The sequence below is a fragment of the Cupressus sempervirens genome, chromosome 8 (genome assembly GCF_028749045.1).
Source record: "Cupressus sempervirens isolate cs-2001-9-10 chromosome 8, ASM2874904v1, whole genome shotgun sequence".
In the NCBI taxonomy this organism is placed as follows: Eukaryota; Viridiplantae; Streptophyta; class Pinopsida; order Cupressales; family Cupressaceae; genus Cupressus; species Cupressus sempervirens.
In genome coordinates, this window is record NC_143125.1 from 191,215,025 (window position 1) to 191,237,693 (window position 22,669).

At 35.9% G+C, this 22,669-nt stretch overlaps 1 protein-coding gene across 1 annotated transcript in view; it reads right to left on the bottom strand.

Annotated features, from left to right (window-relative positions):
• Positions 1-22,669, bottom strand: part of LOC149542172 (uncharacterized) — a 120,715-nt gene that overhangs the window by 80,197 nt on the left and 17,849 nt on the right. Inside the window, exon 2 of the mRNA XM_089797196.1 lies at positions 14,210-14,384. Within this exon, the coding sequence (XP_089653322.1) occupies positions 14,210-14,384 (175 nt within the window). The remainder of the gene's footprint in view (positions 1-14,209; positions 14,385-22,669) is intronic.

Sequence of the window (22,669 nt, forward strand, 5' to 3'; positions counted from 1 at the left end):
TTTGATTGCTCTACTACTCTATGGTACTGTAACATTTCTTCTTTCTAAATATGATTAGACCGTGCTACCATTAGTGAGCTTTCTCCCATAAGGGTTTTTCAAGGTAATTATTGTATTCTTGTGTTCTTATGCTGGTGAAATTTATGTAAATTCTCAATATTATTTCCATAGAATCTCCCTAGAATCATGAGCTTTTTTGCAATGAAAGGAGAAACATTAGACTATTTAATATACATCATTTTATATTGGGATTAACTGGGTCAGGAACATTGAGTACCAAGCTTTTAATTGACAATTTTGCATTGTTTCCTAGCACCAAATAATGACATAAGAAAACACTATATCCTGTGTGCAATAAATAGGCTTACAAAATAGACTAGAATAATCAAGAAATCAACCCAAAAACAGACAGAGATCATAGCAACATACAAAGATAGGGCAAAAGATCAAACAAACATAGAATCCATCAAGAATGGAAAATGTCGATCTCCTCGGTGAGTAGATTTTCGCATGATAGTCAATTTGGATGTGTGCTCACAATTTCAGCAACTTAATGGCAGTCAAATGCAAAATGGGTGAGATCTTGATGAATATAGCTAAGTGTTTGATGCATAGGTTGAGGGTGAAAAGAGATAAAAGGGTTGAGATAAAGGATGAAGATCAATGGTGGAGGATGATTGAGAGGAATAAACTGGGGTACTTAAATGGACAAAGAATGAAAGAATAAAAGTTTTGAAAACGTCCACAAGGCAAAACAGTATATGGGACACACGGATAGCCAGCAAACAAAACAAGCAAGTGAAAACCAAATGCAGCAGGTCCCCTCCAACTAGATCTCTTTCTTTTTGCAGCTTGAAACTTTTACTGTGTATCTTGGTTAGGGAATCTGCTACCCTTATGATCTTTTCTTTTCCCAAAAAAATGTTCAGGGTGTTCACCTTTAGAGTATCAATGTAATTCTCTCGAATATCCTTGTAGGTTGTGCACTCTATGATGCAATGTCATTCAGTCTGCACCGCTTATTGAGTGCAATAACATCTTCTATCTGCCCACTCTTCTTTAGGGATTTTCCATCTTCGAGTTTCAGACCTGAATTGGTGGGAACTAGTTCTTATCTGAGCAATTAGCATTTTTGCTTTCCATTCTATTTCCGTTCCTATGTAAGACACATGTGGTTGTGAAAGAAGCCCATGTATTTGATGCGATGGGAAACTTAACCACACTTAATCAAGGATTGAGGGTGTGTGCATGCTTCACAAGAGGATTAGGTGGAGATTAGGGACCTGATTAGGAACAAGTGGGAGACTTAGGGGTGAGCAACAACTGAGGTGAGAATTAAATAAATTAGAAGGTGACTAAGGATGGATAAATACTTAAAGGTAATTATTTACCTTTGGTTAGGATTTAGAAAGACTAAAGGAAAATGGATGAATATTGATTAAATAATAGACTATTACTTAATTATATAGATGATTAGGGATTACATGAAAAAAGGCTAAATTGACCAAAGGTGAACAATTTTAGGTGTCTAAATACCCTAATACCCCTCTTGATTCAGTTTATTGTTTTAGCATTATATTACAAAGTAAAAGAAGCATCCATACTCTTTCTTTATTTAGTATGAGATTGAACATGTAATGTCTGGATCTTATTAAAAAGATAGCAAGAAGTGTCTAATGATTAAAAAACCAGCAAAATCCACCAATTAATCATCATTCCTATTGTTGTACACAATATTACACTGGTTGTAAAGGGGATTACAACCAATCCTTGTTACAGTACATCCATGCTACTTTTAGCGATACAACTTCACCAATTATCAAAGATTGACCTAAAGGTTTCATACAATGTCTTGCAAAAGGAACGGTCAGCAGACCCAATTTTCCAGAAAAAATACAAAATCGATACAGTGCCAAAACAGATTCTCCTCTCAACCTCATTCTATTAGTTGGAGATCTAAGTATTTGGATGCTGAAGGAAAAACCCCTGATCTACAAATTTGTGGAAGCTTTTACAAGGCCCAAAACACTCCAAGCTACGGTCCAAGGCAACTGGAAACCTACAGGAGCAGTAGATAGCATAATGATGTTTACAACCTCCTTCACTTTGTTTTCAGTGCATTCTTAGCAGGATCTTGTATTCTTAAAATAGCAGCAATTTTCATAAATCATTAGACAGCCATCTTCAAACAGAATGAGGATCTAACTAGCAGAGTTCATGTTTGAGTCAAGATACGATTGCTACCAAGAAAATACTGGGAAGAAGCATCATTAAAGAAATAAAAGTTGTCATAGGAGAAAACATAACCACGTCAGAGACTGCCATGAAACCTGGACTATTAGGCCATCCCAGGATCTATGTGAAAATTGATGAAGGCAATCACCAACTTACAGCTGTGAAGAAGTAAACAGATTCAACATTTTAATTGATCAACTTACTTTTGTTTTCATGTGCATTGAGAAAGCTGCACAATCTATGGGAAAGAGTTTCAGGAAAATGTTGAACAAATTAAATAGATGGACTCGTAGATGGTTGACCTTTGTAAAAGAGAGCAACTAGTCAGTACTTTCTCATAATATGTCATTTATCTTCTAAAATTTACATATTCTCTCTGTACTGAGTAGAACTGAACAGAATCTCAACACATTCAAAAAAAAAGTTCTTAGTCAAGGAACTGATAATCCTTTCCAACTCCCTGTGGTGATATGTACCACCACCATGAAAAACAAAAGAAGGGGACCCTAACATCAAGGATCTGATAAAGTTTGATCAAGCATTGTTTGTGAAACTAGCTTGGAGAGTATATACCAACTTTTAGTCTTCCTAGGCATCGACCTTCAAACAAAATGATTCTCTAAATCTGAAGACCTCATGAGATGAAAATTATTCTATCAATATTCAACTACTCTATCCGAAGCACCTTTACTTCAGTTGCTAATCTGGGGATTTTGCATATTAAACTTTCTCTCAATGATATATGATCCGAAAAAAAACCTCTCCTAATGTCTATTTCCATTACATCTAACATATTTCTAAATTGAACAATTATCGAACCTCATTCTTATATATTACTTGTTAGTTCCCCTATCTAACGGACCTGAACTTCTTCTTCCACAACACTTACAGACAAGGTGTGTTCAGTACTTCGGAAAAGACATATCCAAATAGCTAAAACTAAATGTGTAGAAGCTTTGAACTAAATGTAGTAAAGTATAGAGTTGTATAAAGACTTTGAACTAAATGCACTAAAGTATAAATTACAATCTTTCTACAAGCTAAAACTCAACATGGAAACTCAAACTTATATCATGCCTAGAATCTTCAAAGTCGAACTGCAAAACCAAAACTGCAGATGGTGAGGGCTGCACCTTTTTTCAAATTGGCTGATGTCATCAACAGTTTTTGATTAAAATTGATGGTTAAATGGTTGTCACAGCAGTTCAACAAAGCCAAGAAAATACAGTTAGACTGCCATCAATCTTAATCTAACGAATGATAATACAAGCACTTGATAAAATTTGACAGGCCAAAGGCCGTCACAGCAACAAAAGAATTGCTCGCCAGTGATGTTTAAGCAAGCATCAAATTTTATGCAGCAAAAAGCCTGCAATTACAAATATTTAATTAAAAATTCCCAGATCATCGTTGTGTGTTAGTCCAAGGAAGTAGGACCACATGCAGAAGCCGACCAAGCTCAATGAATGCAACATGGAAAAGGGCAGGGCATGATCTGAGGATGTGTCCCACCTAGAGAGATGACACGACAACTCGAGTTGGATCTGTCTCAATGTTGTGGAGGGGAACAACTGTTAGATCTGAGATCTTCTCGGCTCACGTGACAAGAATCTTCTGCAATAGGAGTGATCTCCAACTCGAGTATTTGGCGCCAACATGAGATTTGATCTGACACAGTGAAATGGATTGCATGGTTGGGCTTGGACTACCCTGTGATGCAGCATCAAGCAATGAGTAGGAATCAGGGAACCGGGACTTATAATCCCACATTTCCCACATGTTTCAGAATTCCCTTCTTTAAATACACGAATCTCACTATCGAAAGATGAAGGTTCTCGTTATTAGAGGCGGATATGTGTTTGCTCGTGTCAAATGGTAGGGTTGACATGTGGCTTTCCAATTTGCCCCTACTAATGCAGATCTCCAAGCCTATTAATTTGATTTGTGTTGGCTAAAACATTTGTACGTTGCTAACTACAACTTACAAAATTCTGACTTTAGGCAACACTTCATGAGATTTGTCTCTCCTCTCAGCAATAGGGGAGGCTCCCTTCTTTCCCTAGGTGGCTTCAACAGGAACTTAACTGAAATTACAAAAAGGATGGTTCTCTTAATCAATTCCACTTTTTTCAGGAATGATTTGCATACAACTATAACTTTCCAATTTAACAAAAAGGGTCTTATTGCTACTATAATACTGCTGACCCTGGAATTGCTGTATGAAAAACACCAGGTGCAGCACTTTACTTTTTATATTTTGTGAAATAAAAAAAAGAACCCAAAGTTTTATGCATTTGTCTCAAATGAAGACTTAAGCAGAATAATTAAGCAGAATAACCAATAAGACACAAAGCCTCTTACCGAATACTCTCAAATTCAATAAAAACAATCACAACTGAAGCCCAAAGTTTTCACATCTAAGTGATTACAGCCACTTCTATCTATTACAATTTGTCCTCTTGCAACACAAAATCTTCAGAAGTTCAAATTGGGTCTGAATGTAATAGGTAGCTCAAAGTCTACACAATTAAAATCTAATTCTTCTTGATCAAAGCTCCAAAACTCACAATCAATATCCAGAAAATGTCGTCACATAACACCTTGAATCAACACAAAGTTTGAAAGCAAGTTGCCTCTTTTATTGAAAGCAATCTAATTTACATCCAAGCACAAAGTCTTAGAGTGCACAATACAAATTGGCGGAATTTTCTTGCCTTGCCAAAAGATGATTATTTACAATGAGCTCCCTCCTTTATATAAGAAAATAGGAGAGAGAAAGGTGGTGGCAAAAAGGGAAATCCTCAACCACAATGACTTATTCTCTAACAAACTTCTAACTAACTAATTTGACTTATTCAAAGTTGCATACCTAATGCAGTTGCAACTTGACTACATGAGTTGATTGTGCGGGGATATCTTATCCTGTACTTACAACATAATTGCTCTTTACATGTAATCTTCCTACTGCTAGTTAAAGTATATGAAAATTAGAATCCTTGAGCCTAGCTAGACAGCTAAGCAATGTGATAAGATCATTGATCTCCTCCTTGAACTCCGACCTCCGCATGCCTTTAGGGAAAGATTAGGCCTTCTTTGAATCAATCAGTTGTCATTAATGAATTTGATGAAGTAAGAACTATCTTCATTCCACTGCTCCAAGGCCTTTTGTCTAGTGATGCTTGTGACAAATGGAGTGTGACAAACATGAAAAATCTGGTCAATAGTCTCTGGATTAAGATTAATGATGGAATTGTTGTCTTGGTCCCTGATAGTTCTAGAGGTTGCATCTAAATGTCTAGCGCACGCAAGGATGAACTTGGATTCATGAGCCGCCAAAGGAAAAGGTAGATAGTAAATGAATATGACTTTATTTGATCCAAGTCATATTCTCAGTGGTTTCAGCATTGACTCTTATGAGAAAATCTTCCATATTCATGTGAGCTACATTTGTATCTCGAACCTCATCACTGTAGAAAGTTACTTGTGATGGTGGGATGAAGTTGTGGTATGAACCTCATACTAGTACTTCATCTTTTTCTTATCTTTGCCTTTTGCTGATGCAAGCTCTTTTGACATTACAGAGTGATGTACCTATGCAACTGTTACATGAAAGTTCCACAGTGTAAGAAGATCATCATATGAAGAGTCCATAGCAAGCATTTTTCTGTGTAATAAACACAGATTTGGACAAAGTATGAATAAGGAAAGTGTATGAGATAATTGCAGAGAGCGAATGAGCAAATGGATCAAGCTCAGAATGGCTCTAGAATAGCCAAAAATGGGTTTTTTGGAATGGATTGCATATGCAGACATCGAGCTTTAAAATGTGCAAGTGAGGAGCAAAGTGCAAGGAAATGGAAACATAGCATGCTTTAATAGGCATAAGTCATGCAATGTATCCGGAAAACATGTGGAAATTTCTTTCTCAACCATAGGTCCGCCATCTGGAGGTTCATTGAATGCATATTGTGGGACTTGCACTTGCATTCTCATGAGGAGAATTGAGGAACTTGCTTCCATATTAAAAACGGGATTTTATCCCCAACTGCATATGCAAGTAAATGGGACCTTGCATATGCAACTTGAAGAAGAAGATAGAAGAAAAAGAAGAGACAACATATAAACTAAAACATGCAAATTTGAAAATGGAAATTGAAAGACTTGCAATAAGAAATTCAACGAGACAAAAATGCCTAAGGAAAATAAGGGAAAAACATACCTCTCTCCACCAACCTAAAAATAACAAGTCTTTTTCAAATTTTTGACAAATCTGAATATAAATCGAAGAGATTTTGGATTAAGATTTGTTTAATATCACAAGACACATATAGATTTCGAGATTCAAACATTGGGGATAGTCAAAATTCGAATTTGGACATGTGGAGATAGATAGACCAAATCAACAAACTTTGACCAAATCAACTCCATATGCAAATGCATTCAAAAATGGCGTCTAGGGCATCATTTTAAGCTTGGAAATGATGAACAACAATTTGGAAATCGAAATACATACCCTAGACTTCTTGGAGTGATTGCAAACCAAAAATCACTAAGAAATAAAATGTTTTTGGTACAAAACGTGCCCTAGACGGGCTGTTTTTGGCCAAATGTGTGTCAAAGAACATGCTTTCATTTCCAAAAATGCCCAAAAATGCCTTCCTTTTTGGTAAAAAATGTGACTTTTTTAAAGAAAAAAAATTGCCAATGTGTTGCAAACAAATGGACACCCTTTTTTTGGAATGCTTGCATGTGAAAAATGTGCCCAAAAACCCTCCAAATGCAGGCTGCAAGTTAAAAACGGGATTTCCTAGTGCAAATGCATATATTATAAATTTATAATGCATGCAATGTGCTCCAAAATCCCTACTAAGCCTCTTGCATTCAAATGCTGCCTTTAGACATATTTTGGGAGAGCAAAAACAGATTTTAAATGTCATGCAATATGGCATAAAATTGCCACTTTGCCTTGATGGGTTTAATACATGAAAACACATTTTTAAATGTATGTAGTTGGGCCAAAAAATGCCACTTTGGGTTAGGCTAAGTGAAATGGGTTTTTTAATATCACATTCACATGCAATTGGGTCCAAAATCGCCACTTTTGTCTAAGCTAAATGAAAACTCATTTTAGACATGCATTTACATGTTGTAAAAACATGCAATTTGGATTTTAAAAGTCCACTTAAGTGGCAATTTTAAAGATGCATATGCAAGAGCTAAAAAACTGCATTTAGATGCATTAATATATGTAAAATATACTTATACATGCGGAAACATATGTTAATGGATAAGAATTTGCCACTTCATTGATTTAATAAATTTTCAATATGCAAATGCATATTAAAAACCCACTTAACACATTAAGTTGTGTTATTGCATTGAAAAAGTCCATTTAAATTAATGCTCGGACTTATATTTTATTGGAAATGGGTTTTCACTAGTGATTTGCATGTTGATATATGAAATGAGTAATATAAACCCCACTTCAATATCTAACTATAGTTTTTAATAAAGTAACATGAAAAATAGTCTTTAAATAGGCTATTTTCACAAAACATAAAAAACTATAGTCAAGTCAACTCATAATGAAATGAAATTTCAAAATGGACCACAAAATCCACTTTAAAATATTAAATATAATTTTATTTCATGCATTTACCAATAAAAAACCCACTTTTATGAGGTTTTTTTATCGAGAAATGCAATTGTCCTAAAAAACCCCACTTTGTCTACTACAACTTGAGCTAGACAACTCTGATTTCAACCTTAGTTAGCTCGAAACAAATGGAATTCCACGAGTTATTCACCTAAGGCAAAAACAAGACTAAAAACTATTCACAACACAAAGAAAATTGAAGAAAGGACGTGAAAGATTGCCAAAATCGAGCATTTGCGTTCAGAGATAAGATATGATAATAATATTAATGTCCACAAAAAACCAACATGGTTTATGAGACTGAGTGTACAAACAGAAGAGCCGACCAAAGCAAAAGCACCAAACGATCACTGAGAAGAAAACAAAAGCTAGAAACAAAACAAGAAGGAAGACCAGGTAAGGACTAAGGGTCCTTCCTTGCCACAAAGAAATCAGTAATAGAGGGGTAAACCCATGAACGATCCATAGTCTTAGAAAGCCGTGTAGAACCATTGTAGAACTGTTGCTGCCTGGAGAGACTGGTGCAATGTATGACCGATCTAGAATGATAAGTACTGGAAGGCCTTTTCAAACCCCGTTGAGGAGACAAGGGAGAGAAAAAGGCAGTAATGAGCTGGTCTAAAGTACGCCCCTGGGGTATAAAAGACTGCAGAGTAATCTCTCGAAGATGGATGGCCTCCTAAAGATAAAGTGCAAGACATCGCTAATCAATATAGCTAAAAAACATCGAACTCTAACTAGCAAAACAATTTGAGATTCAACTCAACGGAAACGTTCAAAACAAATGCAAAGCTAGGATCACATAAAGTACAATTCAAGGATAACAAATTGTTCCATGACACCTTATCAACACATTAAAACAAAGAAGATGCACTTACGAATCCATAAGAAAATTGCGTAGAGTTGCCCCAATTTTGTGAAGCCAAAATTGAGAATAACAATTCAACCTGTATGTTCACGCTACAAAGAAAACTAACAAGAGGTGGGGACCCCGACAATACGACCCCAATTTTTTCCGACAAATAATTTCAGATCAAACTTGCAAATTATTCCTCATTTGAAAATGGAAATAATTGTACATTGGAAATTTTAAAAAATTGAAAAGCATACCAAATTGCAAATCAGGGGTCCAAGCTCAATTTGGAAAAAAGTAAATTGCCTCATTATTTACTTTTACATAATATGGGTAAATTTATCGTCCAAATTAGTGGAAACAACCACCCGAATGTAATGATAAGGTCAGATCTTGCTCTCGACGCTCCCACAAGCTGCTGCACCTTTGGATCTGAATTATAGTCCTCCACAAAATGAAGCCAAACTTTCCAACTGCTATGCAATTAAGGCTCCTATGGCTCTGATGCCATGAAAGAATTTTCCTAAGGCAAAGAATGAAAATACCAAGATCTAGAAACTCAGTAGATAGCACAATAAGATAGACAGAATGATATGATCCTCAAATGACTAGATTCAAAGATGATCAATAATCAAAACAATAATGGATGCAATACACATAGATGTGCCTCAATATATTGGCAATGCATGATAACTAGGAGCAATGTTAGAGATAAGCTATCAAACACACAAGGTGGAATCACATGTCCACCAAAGATGGATCATCCTCCACTGTACAACAAAGTATGTGCAACAATGAGAGGATGATAATGTAATAAGAACAGAAAGCTGGATCTCACAAACAAAGAGACGTGAGATAACAATTAAGTGCAAGTGAATTTCTCCTACACTATGTGCTAAAATAAAATCAAACTCCTAGGTGTCTCAATGACAACTAATATGAAAATGCATTATCCTAAGTAAACTTAAGTAAAGTGTAATTAGTAAAATTACACCGCCATCAACAAACAAAAAAATCGAGTCTACAACCAATCTCTGCTCATATTATCTATTCGAACCCGAAAGTATTATTTTTCAATGAATCTCACAGTTCCCAATTTTCTAATTCCGATACTCTCAAAAACTCAATTACACAAGTCAATCCTTTTCTTATTCTGCTTTGATCCCATTTGCATTCACCAACAACAACTTACTCAAAAATCCAAACATAGCCCACCTTAAATGATTCACATTCCCAGATCTGGATCCTATGATTGATGGCCTGCATTAAAAAAATTCCTCTTATAGTTGCAAAATGGGGTCGATGTGGGAGCTAGATCAGTGCCAAACGAAAGTAGATGAAGCCTCTTCCCTCTCCAACTACCTCCTCACGTCTTCACACAACACAGGTACAAGAGTAATCACCTAGCAATATCGATCATAAAAAAAAAATATTCTCCACTCCTCATAGTAACAGCACATATTTTCAACCAGCAATATGAATTTCTCAAATTAAATAGGCATCCATTTAGCTTCATACCGAGAAGATTTAATATGCCTAGAAAGGTACCATCCAACAGAAATGTAATCATAAATAAACATGTTATATCTACCATGCCCAACAATATTTGTACGTTTTCACACAATTATTTTCTTCTTCTTTGAATACCTTTATCAACAGGGGTGAACAAAGGCAAAGATGCCATAAACGTTGCTATACAAGATACTTCAACACAGCCAAAACCATAATAATGCCATTGCTGATCAAACAGCATTCTGCCTCAAATGATCAAACTTGGCTATGATACCATGTTGATTTTATGGCATAACTAGCAAAATACAAGGAATAGATAACATAAAACACAAACAAAGTTGTTGCCGTTGGAAAACCCTCCAGCTTAGGGGGGAATCCCAGCCACACAATAATCACTTTATTGAATAATAACAGTGTAACACCAGCACTATGGGACGTCGAGAAGAGTTTCTGGTATGGGGGAACAAATGGCCTCAATTTTGGGATGGCAAGGGGATGGCAGGGGTCAGTTGAGAGGGAGGATGTTGTAGACTATACATTTAGAACTTGAAATATTAGTTATGAAATGATATTTCAGTATAACATACCAAATTAAAGTACTTGAACATAGCAAAATTGCAACACGAACCAAAACCATTGAATATTCAACACAGTAGCATAGTACATACCACATAGTAACACTCAAAAATCAAAATTCAAATAAAGAATTGTATTATCAGCAAATAGAAAATTCTACACATCCCCATGTTCTGGACGTGTCCCAACGGCACTTAGGTTGTGGAATGGCGGATGTGGGGATGCGTACTCAAATACTTGTCCCCGCACTGGGTGCTTCAGGGTTTTGATAGGGGTGTGCATCGAGTTTCAGTGAATAATAATGAGTCTGATTTTTACAATCCTCACAAAGAAACTGAATCTACAGATGAAATGCGATAACCACTTATTGTTTATATTTCATGAATCCTCTCGAATACCATGAAAGTATATCATATGAAAAACTATGCAACACAATAATACGTCACCGCTGGAAACAATTGTTACTCCTGCAGAACATCACTGACACCATAATACCAAAAATATCAAATAAAAGAAGGCACACCATCAAGCCCATGTAGAGGCGGACGTGTCTGTCATTACCTTTCAAAGTTTCAAGTTATGCCATGGCACATAACTCTTTAAGCAACTGCAGTTACACAAGAACACATAGCTCTATCATTACATGAATCCACCCAGCATAGAAGCAGTAACTGCTCTTGTAAATGAGAGTCTACCAACTTGAAGTTGCAACGACACAAATAGATTATAGATCAAATTTATTAAAGAACATGAAACAGCATCAACAGAGAATGAAAACATCACGAGGAAAGTGAATCACAGAACTATCTTAGAAATATGAGAGAGATATCTACCAAACCTATATCTCCAACAAACACAACACCTATCTCCAAGGGCTCGAACCAGTTCACTACAGAAAATGTTAAGATAGTTATAATCATTGTTCTGAAACTGAAAAACATTATATGAGAAGCTTATTGTGATGTGTCTTAATCATGGAAATTGAGTTCAATAACTTAAGCGGTTAGTGGGTTGTGTAACAGGTTTTTAAGATGAAATATTTGCAGTAATGTAAGAAGCTTCTGCATTTCCCTATACCCATCGGTGTTAAGTAACCAGGAACTGGTTTCATCGCCAGAGAGCCTAAACTTTAATTATTCGTCATAGAAAACCTAAATAGAAAAATTTGATCAGTTAAATAACCAAGAATGGTGATTAATTAACTACTCATTATAGAAAACCTAAATAGAAAGCTGGATCAGTTAAATAACCAAGAATGGCAGTTAATACTGATTTCTAATAACAAGTATGTCCATATTAAAATGAAAAATAATTGAAACCTCACTGTTGATTATGTGCTTCAAACCAGACAGATTAAGACTACTTAAACAATGAGTCTTGTATGCACATGAACTAGCATACTGGATTTCTATAGGAGATATCTAACCAAGTCGGATTGGGCGAAGAACTAGACTACATGTCTTAAAACTGTTGCACTATAAACCTTGGCCAGGGCGCACTTAACAGTGCTAGTATTAGCCAGTTCATTTTGCTCCGAATATATTACCTAGTCAGGGTTCATACTAGTTAGGAATAGCTATAGTGTATAACCAACTAAAGTTATGTAGGAACACACACCAGAGTCAGACAGCTTGTCTCATCACCATGTTTACAACCCTTATGAAGGGTCAGGACACTTCGAGTAGAAGTGTGCAAGGGAGTTCATAGATCTATAGTTAAGTGGTAAAAACGCCCTGGTGATTCTTTCCCTCCATGTTATATCAAAGTATTCAAGAAAGACATAATGGAAACAATAATGCTAGTACACTCACAACAAGATTTTGTACTTAATTCATCTTTCATATTAATTGACAAGAGGGTGCATGTTAAATTATCTTTCCATTTAGTACTTTACTCTTCCATTTAGATGCAATTGCTTTATTTATTTATTTTGATTTTCTTTTTATCATTAGAATGTTAGCTTGCACTTAATTTACAGTTTTGTGTTTTATAACGGATTATAGTTTTTTGTGTTTCAGCAGTTAGCTAGTTGTATCTCTGCTTAGCAATTAGCTCGTTACACATGATCACAAAAAATACAAAAATATGTAAATTTGGATCTTACTTTCCACACGAATACTGAGTTTATGAGTTAAAACACAAATGTCAAGTCTAAGTATCAATTTTGATAGCATTCCTAAAGAAAATATTAATAATTATTCTAGTATAAACCTTGATTAGTTTATGATTATGTGAAGCCTTCAGTCTAGTTTTAAAAGTTTCATATGTCCTAGTCTAATATTATCAATCAAGTAAGAAGAGAAGCCTTACTGCAAGGACGACCCATTGAAGGAAACCCAAACTCCTCTGAGAAGGTCCTTACATTCTTCAACTATTGGCTAGTGTGCTCAAACTTCATATATATGGTTGGTGACTCCCTAATGGTTGGCTTTTTCTAGTAATCCAGCCTTCCTATGGTTGATGTTTCCTAGCTGCTGTTGGTCCTCCAGGCCTTGTTATAAAAATAAATCCTTCCCTGGTTGCATTGCTCCAAATATCTGTTCCCACAAAAAAATCTGGTAAGGCTGAGACGACTAGTCCGTCTCATTTGGCTCATGGTCTCCTCAGAGGACTTGTGGATCTTCTTGTGCGGCTTGTGCATCTCCTCACATCACTTACAGTGGTTCCCAAGATGATAGAGGGGGCTTCAGCCCCTCTCTGCAATTGAGTTCCGGTTCTCGCTGTGCCCTCTCTGGTAATAGAATAGGTATATGTGCTTCCTCGTTGGGCTTGTCAACAATTGTGACCTACTGGCATCATCCTACTAAAGAAAGGGGAGATGGTGTCCTTCCTTCAGTGGTAGATGTAGGTATCTTTGCCAAGGAATGGCAATAATGTGGGAGCTAAAATTTTACAGGCTAGTTTATCAAGAATTCTATGTTAAAGGGATTAGAATTTGCGGAAGCTTTTATTTTCTTGTCCTCATTGGGCAAAGGCGATGTGTCTTGTGACAGGGTGGAAGCTGGAACAGGTCATCAGAGAAGTCAGTCCACAATACAAATTAAGTTTGGTATTCTATCAACACTATAAAGTGTCGAATGCAAATTTCATAAAATAAATCCTAAATTTTAAACAGGTTTCATGCAGCTATGTGCTATAATAATTTTCTTGTTGCTGTATAATATCCAGCTCATGGGAGTTGATCTATCAAATATAAGTTATAACATATGCAAACAGAAATTTCTTCTTGACATATCCAGTTATTTATAGTGCATTGAGCCATATCTCCTAATTAATATGATATTGCAGTCTTTCAACAAATATCCTAGTACATACAAAACAAACAAACACAGAAAATATAAGAGATATCAAACAACACCATGACTTCATAACCTTACCTCTCCAAATGCTCCTCTGCCAATTATAGTTAGTGGCTCAAAGTCCTCGACACCTACTTTATGTCTTTGCAGCCTCATATATTCAGTTTCTTTACGTTCAAGATTCTTTAACATTTCCACTTGTTCTTCTTCTGAAACTTGTGCTTCTTGTAACTTGCGCTCCAGTGCCCTACGCCTGAGATCATCACAAGTATCAGACAAAATTTGTGTCAAAACAAGACTCGTTGCATAAAACACTATCTTAATCATATTGTATGCTTCCCTCTCTTATAGAAAAAATGGGAAAACGTTAGCTACTAACTGAGAAATTTTTCATATGCATGATATGTTGTATTCTTACTAATATCAATATGTTTACATAATATGATAATATAATTTATCTTCTACCGAAGTTTGACAAACATTCTACAAATATGCCTTTAGTGTATAATCTAAGGCATAAAGAAATAATCTCAATGACCATTGGAGAATGTCAAACTTTAAATAGGTCACACTGGATAATAAACCAACACCAACATATCTCTATTTAATATACCAGTAAGAATCGAATCAGATTGAAGTACAACTTTTTTCTTAATTTGACAAGTAACACAGCTATAACATTACATTGGGATATTATGATTCAAACATAGAGATTTTTAGAAGTTAGAAGATTCATCTATTTTTTTCTTAAGTAATAATTGTAATTAAGGTGATCTAACAGTGGTTTACGTTCAATGATTACTGTGTATCCTCTTGATTATCAGAAGATCACAATTCTTACCTACAAGATACTTTAAATTGTTAGATATCTCTGTGCAACAATAGATGCCATTTCATACAATGTCATCTTTGGTCCTGAATTTCATACAATGTCATCTGTAACAGCCTGTTTCCTTTATGCTGCTGTGGATTTTGCTGTCTTGCCAACTTTTGATCTTACTAACACATTAATCATCCTAACACTGCATTTGTCATTTGCAATTTGCGTGTTTAATTGAGGTTATTGGAATATCACATCAACAAAGCTTAATTAGATTTTCGTAGCAACAGCCCCACAATCACAATTTTGATGTAGCGAAGACAACCAACACTTGGGTAAATCATCTCAACCATGACTGAAAACATTTGATCAACATTCTAAAATCTTTGTATCTAGGCATAATTTGAGTCAATTAAATCTTGTATAATATGACATACATATTCATACATGGTTGTCAAAGTTCATTGCACCCCTGCCCTTGAGTCCTCTAATTGAGATTATTAGAATAGCATATCAACAAAGTTTAATTAGATTTTAGTAGCAATGGCCCCACAACCACAAATTTGATGTAGCATAAGACAACCAACACTAGGGTAAATCATCTTGACCATACTGAAAACAATTAATCAACAATCTAAAATCTTGGTATCTATACATATTTGAGTCAATTAGGTCTTGTATATTACGAAATATATATCCATACATGATTATCAAAGTTCAAGGGCTCCATAAGCATTATGCAAAAACTGTTTCTGGTTGTAATCTTAGAAATCATTGACTTGAAAGGACAAAATTCTCCTATTTAAATTCCTTACCAAGAAATAAGGATTACATGAACAATAGACAAAATCCTATGGAAAGGGTGATGAGGTTTCTCTTCCAAAATAGTGGCATTGCTACCTTTTCTGAGGCATTAAATTAACTCCAATCTCCGCTAGTTATGTGCCAAGAATGGTGGCTTGTATAGTGATAGAAATTAGGCAGAAGTGTTGCATGATGACGCAACTGGTGCCATTGTTGCCTCGGTGCTATCAAGTGAAGCCAAGGATTGAGGCTTTGAGGCTTTGAGGCTTTGAGCACAAGCTCTGTTGGTTGTTTCTTTCAGATCAAGTGCACCCCTCTGGAGAGCATGAATACACCAAACATTAGGTGGGTGTCAGGTTGAAGGGTTCTCACTATAAGGAGTAAACCAAAGACCCCTCACTCATAAACAAGCAGCAAGTCACCAATCTACCTAAGCATGCAAAACAGAAATTAGTAACACCAGTTACCAAATCCGATAAAAGATATTTGTGCCCATTGGTTGCTGGCTCTAAGAAGCCCCAACAATTTGGAAACATACACATAGTTTTCACAAAATTATATAGAAATCTCATGAAAAGGGCTAATTTCATCTAAAAATGCAGAGAAGAGGTTAAGATAATGGCTTACTAAACATGATTGAGAAAACAGATAGAAGGTGGAAAAGGCTTAGAAACAAAAGCGAGGGAAACAAAAGGAGACAATGCACCAAAAGATTAGTGACTCATCAGCTTTCTCTTCAACATTCAACCATCTCTTAATCATGTAAGATTAACATTTGTGATCAAGACTAACTTCTTTCATAAGATAACCTATGCATAGAAGTCCCTCGGCTAACATCATCATGAAATGTATGTTTCAAATGTAGGTAATTTAACCTATGCATAGAAGTCCCTCAGCTAGCATCGTCATGGTTAGTATGTTTCAAATATAGGCAATTTTCCTCTAATTGGGGGCCATAAGAACACAAACACAAATACATACACTAAACCAAACCAAGGGACATACTTTGAGAAGAGATGACAAATCACTTTTATTTATCAAGAGCCAAAATATCACATACAACTAGAGTAAGCCCATATTTATACATTTACAAGATTTGACCTCATGTGATTCCAACCGAAGGGAATCTAGAAATATTTACAATAGAAGAGAAGCTGGGGGGAAAAATGGTATAGATGTTGGCATGATATAACATCAACTCAATGACCTAGGTGTGATATTGGATTTGTGGCTGAGAAAGCGCACAAGTAAGCATTTAAGAAACTTGACACTACTCTAAGAACCATGGTGGATTATATCTTTGATTATAAAATCATCAACAATTATATAAGGAGGGCTTACTGAAACTAGAGAAAGAATCAACTGTTCATGAAGGTGTATGAGGAATTGTCTATAGCATCATTCATAGCATGAAGGCACATGCTTTATGTGAGTATGTAAGGCTACTTGTGTTTGGATACATTGATCGGGAGAGTCAAAGATCTAGTGCAAACACGATGTGTTGCTTCCATAGAGGATCTTGCAATTTTCTATGAAAAGAAGACTTCTACAAAGGTGAACCTAGTTGAATATTACAAAGAGAACCTGGCAGAAAAGTGGGCTTAACCTTTGACGAAACTTCATAGTTAAGCATGTTAAACTGGAGTAGATCTAGGATGGATGACCTCCTGGGAAGTCTTGGTGCTTCACCTTTGTGAGCATCACCTAGATGCAATAAGTGCTAAGTGTTCCATTCATTCTCATGAGAGGTAGGTTCTTGTGTGAACCACTACTCATGAAACATGGGTCAATGATTTTGACTAAAGTACTACATAGTTGAATCCTGATAGCAATATCACAACTTGACATTTTGTGGAAAATATCTCCTACTTGTCAATTGATGAGCCTAAGGGGATGAGACTAGGGGCTTTCTAACAAATAGTTCACAAGGCATGACACTTGAAGGTTTTGCAAATGGGGTTGCAAGGAACCTTTGAGGGAACTCAATACCTAAGTGCACTCAAGCTAGAGTAGCACTAGGATGAGTGACCTCCTAGGAAGTCTCGATGCTTACTTTTGCAAGCATCACCTAGATATAACGAGTGTTAAGTGTTCCAATCATTCTCATGGGAGACAAGTTGTTGTGAACCACTACTCATGAAACATGGGTCAATGAATTTGACTCGAAAACTACACAGTTGAATCTTGATAACAATATTACAACTGAGTTGTGAAGGATATTTTGTACTTATCAATTCATGAGCTTAAGGGGCTTTCTAAAGAATGGTTAATAGGCACAACACTTGTTGAAGGTTTTGTCAATGGGGTTGCAAGCAAAGTGAGCTTAACCTTTGAGGAAACCACATAGTTAAGTGCACTTGAGCTAGAGCTAGGATGGGTGAGCTCCCAAAAAGTCCTTGTGCTTCAACTCTATGAGATTCACCTAGAGGCAACTGCTAGGTGTTCCATTCATTCTCAAGAGAGATGGAATCTTGTGAACCACTACTCATGAAACATTGGTCAATGAATTTGACTCAAAAACTACACAGTTGAATCTTGATGAAAACATCACAATTTGCCTTGCTATGGACACTATCTCCTACTTATTAATTGATGAGCTTATGGGGTTTTTAATGAATGGTTCATAAGGCACAACACTTGTTGAAGATTTTGCAAATGAGGTTGCACGCAAAGTGGGATAACCTTTGAGCAAAGTACATAGTTAAGCATTCTTGAGGTGGAGTAGTATTGGGATGAGTGACATCCCAGGAAGTCTCAATACTCACCTCTGTGAGTATCACCAAGCTGCAATGAGTGCTAAGTGTTCCATTCATTTCCGTGCGAGATAGGTTCTTGTGAGCCACTACTCATGATACACAGGTCAATAAATTTGACTCAAAAGCTACATAGTTCAATCTTGATAGAAATATCACAAGATTTTGAGTTGTCAAATCATTTGTTGAATCAATGGCTAGCACAAACTAAAGGGAACCACTATGGAAATAGATACAAAATAACTTCTAAGAAGGTGGAAAGCAACAAGGAACACAAGGCCCACGTAACATGCATCATAAGGTGCAAATGTTGAGACCAATGATTGATGCAAACTAAAAGAAACCGATATGTTATAAGGTATGGAAATCTTTTGAGAAGGCAGAAGGCAATGAAAAGGATGGGGCACACGCAGACTACAACATGTAAACAAAGGTATTGTTGTACTTTCACATTTGAAGATGGAAGATCCTAAAGAGGTCTTGCCTATTAAGTCTATAATACTTACCAAAGGACCAAACAAACAAGGTACGCTCCCTACAAACAGATGGCAAGAAGTGCTTTTTGCATCATTGGATGTAAGGTCAACAATTAGCAAAATAAACTTACTCATAAGGTGGCATTAATGACCTCAAAAAATTTCCAAGGCAATGAACCAAAGATACCATTGAAAAGAAGTTGATGAAGTCTAAAAGGAAAAGATTTTGAATGCATCTTACCTCCTAAAACAAGAATACAGAGCTCTAATACCACATACAGAACTTTCCAAGGCTCAGAGACAAGAATTGCTAAAGATAAGTGTTGGATTTAACCCAGAAATCAATGATAAACAGCAATAAGAGAAATATAACACTAAACAAACACCAAAAGATACGCTAGGAAAAACCCATCCACACAAAAAAAAGATCCTTCTATTGATAATAAAACTCAAGTGTACAATTACATTCACTAGTGTATAACTCTTGAATTTCCATGCCTTAACGCATGTTAAATAACACGTCTTTATGTTTAATATTACAATTATCATCAACATCCTTTTGAGCTGAAAGTGACTATAACAGAATTAACGTCCAGAGATAAATATTTCTATTGCAGCTACAAACTTTGATGCAGGACCATCCTGGGTGTAAGAGCAATCCTGCATCACCTAAAAATATTTTATTTCAGCCTTTTCTATTTTAATAAGGACTAGTAGACAAGGTGGTTACTATTTATGGAAACTTGCTATTTTTAGTAAGTTTTTCATATGAGCTCAAAATGTTCTCATTTTCTATAGTAAGGTTCATTTTAGAGTTCTAAGCCTACCATAAAAATCTCATTGCTCAAGCATAAATATCAGAGAAGTTATTGTGGATTTTCGGTAAAAAAATTTGCAGAAAAATCTTTAGGCTCACCATTGGAGGCCTTAGAGTGCCCAGATGAGATCCGAAAACTCGATGGAAGGGCGCTTGCCCTGCTCCAAGCTTGTAGATCACAAACTGGTGTTTCCGAAAAGTGGTATAGTAGCCAATCAGAGCAACAGTTCATGAGTTATGGCCTTTCAAAGTCAAGCTACTCGAAATATCTAAAATAATTGTCAAAGATGTATCTGGCCAACTCTATATGTATTGTTAGGGTCTATCGGCCCTAGGTATTAAGTTTCAATGTCTAGAACCTTCCCGGGCGGCATTGTCTAAAACAGCTCTAGGTGGTAGTTCACAGCTTAGTCTTGCAAATTACTATAATGAAAGCACCCATGTGGGTTAGCATATTGTACTTATGAATTCTGTAATTCTGCATTTGCAGCGCAGGTAAGAAGTCCATATTTTGTTCACACATTTGTTGTTGTTTCTTTGTTTCTGTTATGAGTTTATGGTATTAAGGGGAGCACCCTTCATCATCTAGCTTGACATATGGAGATCCAAAAATCTTATCTAGTGGACTTAGTCATACCCTCTAATATTAATTTTGTGAATCTCTTTTGTTTTCTTGGATGAAAAGTTGACGGCATTCAAATTCTGTATTTTCCACCACTCTACCCACAATGATATTGATCTGGTCAGCTATACTAAGTGTAAGCAAGCTTCTACTACCTAGGACAGGCATTCGAGGAAGTTTCAAATGCTAGAACAACATCTTTCACAAAATTGTGGGTACTCAACTATAAAGACAAGCACCACACAAACAGAAACCACGTGTGTCCCTGCTCTTGATAGCTCTTAATAATAACTAGTTCTTACTGCTTGGGGATGAAGCTTAGAAGATACCCAATGATCAAAGATTTATGTTTGAAATTTTCTGAATCACGGAGGTATATTGGTTGGGTTGGGTAAGCATGTCCAAGCTCTTGATGGGAGGTTGTTTATGCTGAAACATGCTGGCCAACATGGAGATTCCCAAGGGCTTCATCAAAAAGCTGGTGTGAATGCCCTTCCCAACACATTGGTTAATTGAGATGACATTTTGAATTGAATGATAACCAAACAACAAAATATATACTAAGATAAAGACGTGGGAGAAAACAAATGAACCTATGCAGTCCTGTTGGCAAACTGCTTGCAGGGCAACTCATAGTTCCAAGGAAGTTTACATAAGAGTAAGTACTCCTGACTTTGGAGACCATTTTTTCATTCCTCTTGCTTTCAGAATTGTCAATTTACAGAGAAAAGATGGCCATTCTTCACTATAGTTTGAAAGTTATCAGCCTCCCTTGTTTCTGTTTTGAACTTTCAAGTATATGCTGTAAAGTTTCTACAAATTCTGATTTAAATCAGACTTAGATAATACCTTCTGATGTGCTTGCTGAAGATGATCTTCTTTGTTATAGACTTGTATAGAGAGATGTCTATAATATTTTATTATTCTGCAATGTTCTATTTCTGCAAGTATTTGTATAGGGCAGACTTGCTTAAAGGAGCAGACTGTATGTTCTTGCTGAAGATGATCTTCCTTGTTATAGACTTGTATAGAGAGATGTCTATAATATTTTATTATTCTGCAATGTTCTATTTCTGCAAGTATTTGTATAGGGCAGACTTGCTTAAAGGAGCAGACTGTATGTTCTTCTTGTGTGTCCTTTAACTACAACCATACCCTATTAAATATAGAACCAAGGGACATGTCCTTAAAGGACATGTCCCTTCCAAAGTCCGCTTTGAATGCTCTCTCAAGATCGGCAACTTTCCAAGGAAAAGTTAGTTTAATACCTAAACTAACCAAGGAGATTAGTTAGTTCACAAACCAGTTGTCCAAGAGAGGCGCCAATACCTATTAAGAAGAGAAGACAATTATATAATGACTTAAGAAGAAATCTAATGCAAGAATAGATCAGTACAATCTGTAATCAGACCAGTATGATTTATAGTTACAGAATTAACATATGCCAATATGATGTGTTGGGTACATTTGCAGTACTATAAGCCTTAAAAGTCATCATTTCATCATTAGTATTGTGTGAAGTGCCTTATAGCTTCTCGGCAACTCGTAATTATGGTGAAGTGTGGTAAGAGGTGCAATGTGTATAAGAATAAATTTTTGGCAACGTTTTTTTATGTTATTTCATTGCTTGAACATTGCAATGTGATGTTCTTTGTTTGTTTTGGTATTGTGCTCTATTCTGTGTGTTAGGCTTGGCGAATCATGGAAACTATTTTCTTCTAACTACATCCTGAGATAAGGATCACTTTACTTAAAAAATCACATATTCTGATGACAAATATTATACCTTGTCCGTAATTTTAAAAAATGATATATAACTATCCTACTTATATTTGGCAAAATTTACCTTAACCATTATTATATGATAATTAAGAATAGCCATGCGGTACCTTTCTTTCCTTATATTTAGGTTGTAAAAACCGACCTCTCTGGCACAGATCAAAATCCTGCTAACGATTAAATTGAATGACACTTAAGAATAGCCTTGCAGAACCTATCTTAGACATTGAATTGAATGATACTTAATAACAGCCATGCAAAACTTTCTTAACCGTTAAACTGAATGATACTTAGAATGATCATGCAGAACCTTTCTTTCCTAATATATAGGTTGTAGGAATCGACCTCTCTAGCACAGGACAAAATTTAATCGTAAATATCTGCAAAAATAACCTTGCTTTCTGGCCTATAGAACTCGTGAAAAGCTAGCTATCTGTGTACTTAAAGACTGTCCATGCATAAACCAA